This window comes from Balaenoptera borealis (assembly GCF_965194805.1).
Source record: "Balaenoptera borealis genome assembly, chromosome: 5".
NCBI lineage: Eukaryota > Metazoa > Chordata > Mammalia > Artiodactyla > Balaenopteridae > Balaenoptera > Balaenoptera borealis.
The window spans coordinates 91,045,275-91,057,341 of NC_138862.1; the positions used below are offsets into that span (position 1 = coordinate 91,045,275).

Consider the following 12,067-nt stretch of genomic DNA (forward strand, 5'->3'; position numbering starts at 1 on the left):
ATAGTTATGTAGTCAGAAGCCATACAAAAATTCCATGGGGATTAAAACTGAACATATTGTCAGGAATTTGTACCCAATAAATGACTAATCTCTTATCAAATTTCTCCATCACTTTGGGCAAGCAAGGTAAGACACTTCTCAGAGAATGCTTTTGATGTTTAAGTCCTTGTCACACAAAAAAGTCAGTTCCAGAAATGCCAGTTCAGACCACGAAAAATCTATCATGGTTCAGAGTTCCCATGGGAACAAGATCTTTCCCTAGGACTGTTTGGATTTTAGATGGTCTGCTTTAGATTTCTCAGGGAGAGCACAGACCAGGTACCCAGGGCACCCATCTTTTACTATCTATAGGCCAGTCCAGAGTTTGAATTGGTGGTCATTAAAACCAAGACTGGAGACGGATGGGCTGAGGACTAGACTCACGCAATTTATAAAGTGCACTCTTAATTTTGCAAACTTTGAAATTCATCTTACATTACTCAGAAAGAAGAAGAAAAAAAAGGACATTAGATGGGCCCCAATCACTTGTGATTGTAGAAAAGAACCAAAGTGACACTTGAAAATAAGACACTACAAATCTAACAGTAATCATAGTGCTTGCCTCAGTGGCATCATCACCTTGAAATACTATCCCTCCTCCCAAAATGAAGTGATTGACGCTAATGAATTATCAAAGCTAATAAAAAAAAAAAGATCAAATCAGCATTGTCAGTTTTTTAAAGAACAGTGGGAAATGCTGCCAACAACCATTTGACATTTAGTGAGACAATCAGGAGGTGGCAACAAGCCACAGAGTTTGAAATTACGTTTCCTGCTGGGTCTGGCTTGCACTAAATAAATGTGTACGTAGCCAGGTCAAATGAACATGACTTTTACTTTATTTGGTCATTTGTCATTTTTATAATCATGCTAAATAATTACATCTAAAATTCTGGCAAAGAAAAATAGCAGATATTAAATAAAAAGCATCAGAATTATATAGTTGTTAATTATTTTGAAATGCTATTTTTGCATTAAAAAGTGGATAAAGTGAGAAACAATAAACTTAGTAAGGTCATTAGTGCTCACTCCTTAGTCAGCTTCCAGGTTCAGGGGTGTGGTGATACTTATTCTTGACACCTTCCCTTGCCCCCATAAACTCGTACCATTGCCTTGTATGTGCGTTTTTTGGACATACTTTTATTTGTCACAAATACATCTGAAGCATGTCTGTTATCTTATCAGTCACTATTTACACTATATCTCCATGCACCATGTATAAATATTCATTCTCTTACTATTATGTGTTTGGCATTGACCAAATATTAAGGTCACTCAGTCAAAATGAGCTTTCAAGAACCAACCAATAAATCAACTCAAACAACTTATTCACTGGTAAATTATCCTTCTTTCTGGTGGTTGTGAGAATGATAGAGAATGGTCTGCTGCTACCATAAACTAGTGTAATAAATAAACAAGATGGCTGGTTGTCAAGGAGTAAAAATTACACTGTTGAAAATGCAATTGGGTTTCAGAGACCTTCATACTTAAACTCTCTGCAGTAAGGAGAAACAGTATTTTATAGTTCAGCCTTGAAGGTCTTTTTTTTAACTGTAATTGAGAATTTAAGACTAATCACCATTAACTGTCATAGCGAAAAAAGAAAATATATCAACAATTAAAGCTTGTATTAAGCAGTAAAATTATATGTTTCATTTAACATGCTACAGGAACACTGTTCAGCTAATGAAGTCGTCTAGCATTGTAGCTAAAACTGAAACTGAAATATTTATTTAGTTGTTGATATGTGGTGTCCATTATTTACATATTAGCACATTAAAATATTCTATTTTAAAAATAAGGTTACAACCAAAGTAGTCAAAATAGAACAGGTAAAACAAATCACCTACAATTTAGCAAATATTTGAATAACCTTTTACTATAGTACAGATAATTCAAATAATTTTGAATCATGATAACTAAAATACAAAAATGTATAGCTTAAAGGTGACAACTCATATCCCCTTGATCAAATACTTATATGCAGGTCGTGGTAAAAGAATATTTTTTGCCCATTTTGGGGGTTACTTTTTTTTTGCTTTGCTTTGTCTTTTTAGTATGGGTACATCTCAAGTCTGGCCACATCTTTCAGAGTGAAAGTGACAGGGAGACCCAAGTAGTTTCACATCAAAAGAAACAAAACTCAAAAATAACCAACAACCAAATAAGAAGCGGTCCAATATAACAGCAAGAAGTCAAAATGCTCCTGGCTCGTCTGACTGAGAACCTGGGATTTTTGGGAGAGGTTCAACTAGACTTTGTCATGTCTGGCCTGCAGTGGAAATCACTGTAGAACAACTGCAGCTTGTTTTTTCCCCCTGTAATTACATGCTTTGAGATATAACTGCTAAAGAAAGGATTATTAATCTCATCTATTTTCAGACCATTTTCTTTACCTTTTTGCCTTAACTGAAACCTGGCTCTCCCCTATTGACATTTCTCCCACTGCAGCCCTCTCAGGCGGTAGCTCTTTTTTCTCCCACACCCTTTGTACCACTAGCCATAGAAGAACAATAAGAGGTGTCTCTAAGTCACTGCTCATTCTCTGAAGATTTTAGCTCCTGGCTCAGTCACTCTCTCTTAAAAGAATTACTCCTATCTTAGTTCTTGACAATATCAATATCCATGTAGACATAGTCTGGCCTCTCTTCTCCATAGCCTCTTTTCCTCTATTGATCAGCTACCATACTTCCATGGTCATACCTCAGCTGTACACTGTCATTGCCAATATCTGCACTCTTTATATGGTCAAATTTTCAATAATCCCATTTGCTGGTCTTTTCAGCTTATTTTTTCTTAATTCTTTGATTTTGCCAATAAATAAAGTCTATCCATCCTCCTTTATTTATGCTCACCCTCTTTCCCTTTGTATCCTCACATTATTCTATACCCAGTTTAGATACATCAGTCCATCACTATGAATGCTCCTTTGCAGACACTCTCATTTTTCCTTACCTTATCTAGTTCATTACCCTCTCCCAGCAAAACCCTAGCTCTGATTAAATCCAACTCTGCCTGCTTTATGCCTGAATCCCCAGCTGAAGGCTGGAAAAAGATACACAATTATGTTGAATTATCTCATGTAAAATATATTTCTTTTGAGTGCTTAATGCTGCCCAAAAGACTAATCCCATTTTCATAGTTCATTCACTCTACCACCTTCCCAAACAACTATTTTATTGTTTTTTACAATCTAAGGGGACTTGCCAAGAGCTCCCAGTACCACATCTACTCATGTGCCATATGCTCTGCCTTCCTTCACATTTTTATGGGTGGACGACCGCCTTCATAACTAAGGCAACGTCCTCCACCTTATGCTGCTTCTAGTCAAAGAAATCATTCCAGCAATTCTCCTTTCACTCTTCTAAATCAAATCTTCACTCTCCCTCAGATCATTCTCATCAAAATAAAAACATGCTAACCATTCTCAACTCCATGCTTTCCATCTACCATCACCTGTCCCCAATTTATCACTTCCCATTCTCTTTTGAACCCCTCTAATCAGACTATTTCATATACCATTCTACTAAAATTGTTTTTGTTGAGCTCACTAATGACCTCCAAATTGCTAAATCCAGCAGTCAATTCTCAGTCCTAATTTTTCTTAACTGGTGGCGGTATTTGACAGAGTGAATCACTCCTTCCTCTCTGAAAGCGTTTATTCACTTGGCTTCAGGATATCACATTCTCCGGGTTTGTCTCTTACTCTTTATCTGCTCCTTCTTAGTCTCCTCCTCTGATTCCCCTTCGTTTCCCAATTTCTAAATGCAGGAGTGCCCAGAAATCTTAAATCTTTTCTGCCCTCTATCTGCACTCAACCCCTCAGAAATCTCATTTGGGACAGCTCTCAAATTTATATTCCCACACCAAATCTCTCCTCTGTACTCTGGATACAACCACAGTCAGTTCTGCTCTTTAACACTTATTTTGAAAATGCAAATTTACTCCAAAGTGATTGATATTAGGGAACAGTTTGAGCATAAAGCTAACTTAAAAATTGCTTTGACTTATGCAAATTTTGTTCTACCTTGCATGTATGTTTCTCAGGAGAAGAGATTTTAATTTTGTTTTATTTGTTTATTTAGTGGCTGGTTTTATGTTTTTGTTTTTTTGGTCATATAAGTGTACCAGGCATACAGTAGGTGCTCAATGTTTGTTAAATGAATTAATAAATGGGTTCAAGAGATTGTGTAAAGTCTATGGGGGTTATATGCAAAGCTTTTTGTACAAGTGTAATTTTCTGAGGAGAGAGACCATACTTTTCTTCGTATTTTCAAAGGGATTCCTAACTACCCACAAAGGAACAGAGTAATAATATAATTCTAACAATGACCCTTTAGGACTTTTTTCTGACCTTCAGAAGTAGCCTACATTACTTAAAATGCTCATATAGGAATGATAATGCTATAATATTACTTATGGATTCAAAAAATAAACCCAATTATTTAAAAAGAAAATAGAATTTGGAATTTAAAATGACAGTATTGTTATTGCTTTTGGTTTTGCTGGCTTTGTTTAATTTTAAAAATATCTCTTCTTCCTTCCTAGGATATGTCTAAAAACTTGCATAAGAATATAATGTTTTACAGCTGATTTAATTAGCAAAGGATAACAAGAAGTTTGTTGTTACTCCCTGTTATTTACTTCTACAATACTAAGTGTTTATTCTTTTGTAATATCAGTGACTAAAATTTATTTCCCTGGTACACTTCAAGTCCAAGAGCAGAGTCAGTGTCTGTAAGACTTGCCATTGGGCACATAACACAGCACCTTGCAAGTTACAGGTGCTTAATAAATGCTTGGTGAATATCTAAACAAAACAAAAAAAATATCTCTTCATATTTTTATTACAATGGTATTAAACATTTATGTAGATTTGGACTCAGAAAAGCAACTTGTAAATCATTTATAATTCTACTGTACAATGTTTCTATTTCACAGTATACTACTTGAGGCTCCTTTCTATGTATGAAAATTATTCTTTATAGATGGACAAATCTTTATGTAATACAAATAATAGTTTCCTCTTTTTGTTCTTTGAAAGTTTTAAGTATAATATGCAGTAACAACTGAATTTTTAAAGTGAAAAAATGAGAACTAAAGAAAAGCAAAACAGTCTACAGAAAAAATAAAATAGTTGCTTAAAAGAAATCCTTGCAAAAAATATATTATTCACAGAAGTCTTTAACCCTTTATTTATGCCTATATTGTTCTTATTTTGTAAAATACCATATACTTGGTTACTCAGTTTCTAAGAAATATTCTAGAAATAGAAAATTGTAAGTGGAGAACAGAGTAACTGCTACAGATAGTGACACTCATGACAATAAAAAGAAGAAGCTTGACAAAAGTAGAAAAAATAGAGACTAGCTTAAATATATCAAAAGCAGAGCAATATGAGGCCATTTAGTATGGGCGCAAAATAGACCTAAACAGCTCAATTGCACCCAAGGTCATGGTTTTACACAGCCACTATAATAAAAGTAATAAGAATCACTGAGGGAGAAAAATATTGTTTTGTAGTAGTCTCTGGATTAAGAATCAATCCAGGTAGTCAAAATTTAAAAATAAAAGTAATAAAGTTTCAGGTACTAGAAATATTTGGCTCTTTAGAGTGATCCATTTTCCAAGAATTACTGCTTAAGTTCTATAGTGAAAATATTGGCTTTTATATTGAGAAATACATGTCTACAAATGATCTGATAGTAAGATGTGTGGCTCAAAGAGGAGAAGGAGGGTGCATTTTGTTAATTACAATACTGCCCTTTGTGTTTGGTGAATGGTGACAAACTAGAAGTTTAGGTGAAAGATTTGTATATAGATAAAGGGAAAATAAAGATAATTATTAGGTGGTGTTAGAATTCTGTGGAGAGAGAGATATTCGAACAGGAAAGAACTTAAATAGAAACTGTGGAAATAATTTCCTGTTTTCCTCCTTGTCATCCTTAACCTAGGATGAGCCAACACTTCAGTCAAATGGACCCAGCCCATACTTCATGGTAACCAATCCCAAAGGACAAACTTCTGGGCCAGTCTCGTTTCAAATAACTGAATATTAGGTATACCTCATTCTTGTTGACATCGTAGCCCACATTCTTCTAAACCCTTCTCATGATTGTCCTCTATAGGAAGGGAAGTGCTACATTGCCATAGCTAGTAAGATAGTGGATGACTTTATCTATCCCTTGTTCACAATTAGTTGAACAATTATTCATTTGCTAAAATTACTATAATTCAAAGAAAAATTACCTTTAAGGCTGTTTTGAACTTCTAAAGCTATATCGAGAGCATTAAAGGGCAGAACTGGTTCGTTGGCAATTTGTAAAATCACTTCTCCTGAGAGCTGAAAGAAAAAGAAAAAAACACTAGCATTTAATATTAAGGGTTTTTGTTTGTTTTCCATGATTTCATACACTTTTATACACTTATCTAGAGTAAAAAAACACAGAGGGAAAATTTATTTTTATAAAATCTCTTTTTCTTTTAAAACTTTTTAAAATTTTGTTTTCCTGTAAAGAAAAAAAAAATCCTCAGTATATTTTTCATGTCTCAGAATAGTATAAGGAAATATAATATTTTCTTCCTTTTGGGCTAAAATATTAAGAAATAGCTTCCCTAGTTGAAGGAGTTGTAATATGTAAACTTTAAAACAATTCCTTATAAAACAGTTCAGAATGTCACATGATAAAACAATCAACAACAACTGCAAATCAATAGCTGATTATTGGACCAAGTAAAATTCCAGACAAAATTAATGATCAATTTATTTCATGTAAGATATAATTTAATTTAAAAAATCCTTTAAAATCCACATACTATTTTCCTTCATGCTTTGCTATATTTGTAATCAGCTTTCCAAAATTTAATACCATTTATATATCTTGGAGATGAATGTTTAAATTAAATTCAAAAAATATAAAAATTTAAATGGCAGCCCCCAAACTCACACCTGGAATTTTCACACATGCATATGTCTCCACCACTGCACTCCAAAACTGTGTCTGAAAACCAGCATATGCACTATAGCTGAACTAGCATCTGCTTAATAGACTGAACAAGTCATATGCATTTTTATACATCTCAAAGGAACTTAGGGCTGGCGGCAAATGACGTTGTTACTCCCCGCATCCCCAAGTGATATTTAATATTTACCTGGGCTTAACAAATGTCCCTACATCTCTTATAACACTGAAGCTGGCACACAGGGAAATCTGGCTGTGTTGATGTTATTAATGCACTATGAAATGTTGTTAGTGAATGAAAACATTGTCTCGTGAAACTACACAGGGGAAATTAGCACACTAACTTGAGATGGTAAAGAACACATAAAATAAATAACTTACAAGGAAAATGTGATGTTAAATATTCAAATCTACATATTTAACAAGGGTCAAATTCCATTTAATATTTAAAAGTTATATTTCCCAGTTGTTTGCACAATTTATATCATGATGAAAGTACAATTCAATTTGGTTCTTCTTCTACATGCTTGAGGAAATGCATTTCTTAGGAGTAGGAAAAGGAAACTCCTCTGAGATCCTTTTATTTCTTTGAGGTATTTTTCTCCCAAATGTAACAACCACTTCTCCCCAAATGTCTAAGGTACTTTTGCAGCGTTTTATCCCCATCATATGATCACAAAAATCCTGCGAAACAATCTACTTTGATTATGCTGTACTTTAGGAAAAAAGCATTGTATACAATATGTTGATATGAATCCTGTTTCTATCCCACTCCACCCCAAGGGAATCATGCAAAGAACAGCAATATTTGGAAATAAATTATTTGTAAAAGAAAGGTTTAAAGAAGATTAAGAGGCATTATGGTTTCTTTTTCCAATTTGCCCTGGAGAATAGAAACTATAAAACAGACATGTTTTGTTTACAATTTTGGAATCTGGAAACCACACATTACAAAAGATTAAAATGAAAGAATGGGGAGGGAGGAGAAAGGCAACTTCTCTGTGTGTTGCTGAAGAAAATTGTTTTGTTTTGGTTTTCTGAGTCATTTGGCAGCTAGAAAAACTGGAATATAAGCCAGCCACCTTGCTATGTCTCAAAAAGAAGCTGGCAACAAATACTGGGACTTCTAAGGCACCTGGCCCACAATAGAATGTTTCAAGTAAATCAGCTTTATTTGCAGCTTCATAAGCAAGGGGGAGATTTGTATATGCCTTGCCATGCAGTGAGAAGAGATGAGCCATACTGCATACTCTTCTTGCCCATTCTGGAATTCACTCTTATTCAGGCATGCCAAAGTAACTTTCCCTTATATTTATATAAGGCCCCATTCTTTTCAAAATGCTTTATACTCATTTCATTATCTCATTTAATTATCTTGCCAAGCCTACAGGCAGATAGTGGTGGAATTAATCCTGTATTGAAAACATTGAGTATAAACCTTACTGGGTTGTGGTCCAAGATGGCAACATAGGAAGTTCCTAAATTCACCTCCTCCCATAGATACATTGAATCTACAGCTGTACATGAAACAATTCCCTATGAAAAAAAATCCAGAAACCAGCTGAGTGACTCCTACACGTTGGAGGAACAACAAAAAACCCACACTGAAATGAATAAGAGAGGTTGAGACACACTCTTGCCATAAAACCCACCCCATCACAGTGACATACAATAGGGAAGGAACTCCCAACTCCCAATTACTCCTTTAGGAGAGAAGGGTTTAGACCCAACATCTAGTACCCCAACTTTTAAGACTTCCACCCAAGGGACAAACCCCCAAAACATCTAGCCCTGAAAGCCAACAGGGCTGTGTCCACAAGATATACAACACTACAGCCAACAAAGAAACAGTTCCTAATGGACTCAAGAGGACTCACTTTGGTTCTCTACCTATAGCTCAGTACAGAGGAAAATGCCCATCTCCCAGCCTTTCCCTGAAAGATAAAAGATAAACCTGAATCAAAAACAAAAAGTGGAAGAATGTGCTCTTCAACCAAGATGGTGGAGTAGAAGGACGTGCTCTCACTCCCTCTTGCGAGAACACCAGAATCACGACTAGCTGCTGGACAATCATCAAGAGGAAGACACTGGAACTCACCAAAAAAGAAACCCCACATCCAAAGACAAAGGAGAAGCCACAATGAGAAGGTAGGAGGGTTGCAATCACAGTAAAATCAAATCGCATAACTGCTGGGTGGTTGACTCACAGACTGGAGAACACTTATACCACAGAAGTCCACCCACTGGAGTGAAGGTTCTGAGCCCCATGTCAGGTTTCCCAACCTGGGGGTCCGGCAACGGGAGGAGGAATTCCTAGAGAATCAGACTTTGAAGCCTAGTGGGAATTGATTACAAGACTTCGACAGGACTAGGGGAAACAGAGACTCCACTCTCGGAGGGACACACAAAGTAGTGTGCACATCAGGACCCAGGGGAAGGAGCAGTGACCCCAGGGGAGACTGAACCAGACCTACCTGCTAGTGTTGGAGGGTCTACTGCAGAGGCGGGGGGGGGGGGGCACTATGGCTCACCGAGGGGACAAGGACACTGGCAGTAGAAGTTCTGGGAAGTACTCCTTGGCGTGAGCCCTCCCAGAGTCTGTCATTAGCCCCACCAAAGAGCCCAGGTAGGCTCCAGAGTCGGATTGCCTCAGGCAAAACAACCAACAGGGAGGGAAACCAGCCCCACCCATCAACAGTCAAGTGGATTAAAGTTTTACTGAGCTCTGTTCACCAGGGCAACAGTCAGTTCTACCCACCACCAGTCCCTCCCATCAGGAAACTTGCATAAGCCTCTTAGATAGCCTCATACACCAGAGGGCAGACAGCAGAAGCAAGAAGAACTACAATCCTGCAGCCTGTGGAACAAAAACCACATTCACAGAAAGAAAGACAAAATGAAAAGTCAGAGAACTATGTACCAGATGAAGGAATAAGATGAAACCCCAGAAAAACAACTAAATGAAGTGGAGAAAGGCAACCTTCCAGAAAAAGATTTCAGAATAATGATAATGAAGATGTTCAAAGACCTCGAAAAAGAATGGATGCAAAGATCGAGAAGATGCAAGAAATGTTTAAAAAAGACCTAGAAGAATTAAAGAACAAACAAACAGAGATGAACAATACAATAACTGAAATGAAAACTACACTAGAAGGAATAAATAGCAGAATACCTGAGGCAGAAGAACGGATAAGTGACCTGGAAGACAGAATGGTGGAATTCACTGCTACAGAATAGAAAAAATAAAAAAGAATGAAAAGAAATGAAGACAGCCCAAGAGACCTCTGAGACAACATTAAACGCAACAACATTTGCATTATAGGGGTCCCAGAAGGAGAAGAGAGAAAGGACCAGAGAAAATATTTGAAGAGATTATACTCGAAAACCTCCCTAACATGGGAAAGGAAACAGCCACCCAAATCCAGGAAGTGCAGCAAGTCCCATACAAGATAAACCCAAGGAGAAACACGCTGAGACACACAGTAATCAAATTGGCAAAAAATAAAGACGAAAAATTATTGAAAACAGCAAGGGAAAAACGAAAAATAACATACAAGGGAACTCCCATAAGGTTAAGAGCTGATTTCTCAGCAGAAACTCTACAAGCCAGAAGGGAGTGGCATGATATACTTAAAGTGATGAAAGGGAAGAACCTACAACCAAGATTACTCTACCAGGCAAGGATCTCATTCAGATTTGATGGAGAAATCAAAAGCTTTACACACAAGCAAAAGCTAAGAGAATTCAGCACCACCAAATCAGCTCTACAACAAATGCTAAAGGAACTTCTCTAAGTGGGAAACACAAGAGAAGAACAGGATCTACAAAAACAAACCCAAAACAATTAAGAAAATGGTCATGGGAACATACATATCGATAATTACCTTAAACGTGAATGGATTAAATGCTCCAACCAAAAGACACAGGCTTGCTGAATGGATACAAAAACAAGACCCATATATATGCTGTCTACAAGAGACCCACTTCAGACCTAGGGACATATACAGACTGAAAGTGAGAGGATGGAAAAAGATATTCCAGGCAAATGGAAATCAAAAGAAAGCTGGAGTAGCTATACTCATATCAGATAAAATAGACTTTAAAATAAAGAATGTTATAAGAGACAAGGAAGGACACTACATAATGATCAAGGGATCAATCTAAGAAGAAGATATAACAATTATAAATATATATGCACCCAACATAGGAGCACCTCAATACATAAGGCAACTGCTAACCGCTCTAAAAGAGGAAATCGACAGTAACACAATAATAGTGGGGGACTTTAACACCTCACTTACACCAATGGACAGATCATCCAAAATGAAAATAAATAAGGAAACAGAAGCTTTAAATGACACAATAGACCAGATAGATTTAATTGATATTTATAGGACATTCCATCCAAAAACAGCACATTACACTTTCTTCTCAAGTGTGCACGGAACATTCTCTAGGAAAGATCACATCTTGGGTCACAAATCAAGCCTCAGTAACTTTAAGAAAATTGAAATCATATCAAGCATCTTTTCTGACCACAATGCTATGAGATTAGAAATGAATTACAGGGAAAAAAACGTAAAAACCACGAACACATGGAAGCTAAACAATACGTTACTAAACAACCAAGAGATCACTGAAGAAATCAAAGAGGAAAGAAAAAAATACCTAAGGACAAATGACAATGAAAACATGATGATCCAAAACCTATGGGATGCAGCAAAAGCAGTTCTAAGAGGGAAGTTTACAGCTATACAAGCCTACCTCAAGAAACAAGAAAAATCTCAAGTAAACAATCAAAACTTACACCTAAAGGAACTAGAGAAAGAAGATCAAACAAAACCCAAAGTTAGCAGAGGGAAAGAAATCATAAAGATCAGAGCAGAAATAAATGAAATAGAAACAAAGAAAACAATAGCAAAGATCAATAAAACGAAAAGCTGGTTCTTTGAGAAGATAAACAAAATTGATAAACCATTAGCCAGACTCATCAAGAAAAAGAGGGAGAGGACTCAAATCAATAAAATTAGAAATGAAAAAGGAGAAGTTACAACAGACACCGCAGA

At 36.2% G+C, this 12,067-nt stretch overlaps 1 protein-coding gene across 4 annotated transcripts in view; it reads right to left on the reverse strand.

Annotated features, from left to right (window-relative positions):
* Positions 1-12,067, reverse strand: part of NAALADL2 (N-acetylated alpha-linked acidic dipeptidase like 2) — a 1,512,458-nt gene that overhangs the window by 105,928 nt on the left and 1,394,463 nt on the right. For all 4 annotated transcript variants that reach the window (XM_082393971.1, XM_082393970.1, XM_082393972.1 and 1 more), the window contains one exon: positions 6,289-6,382. In XM_082393971.1, coding sequence (XP_082250097.1) covers positions 6,289-6,382 — 94 coding nt within the window. The remainder of the gene's footprint in view (positions 1-6,288; positions 6,383-12,067) is intronic.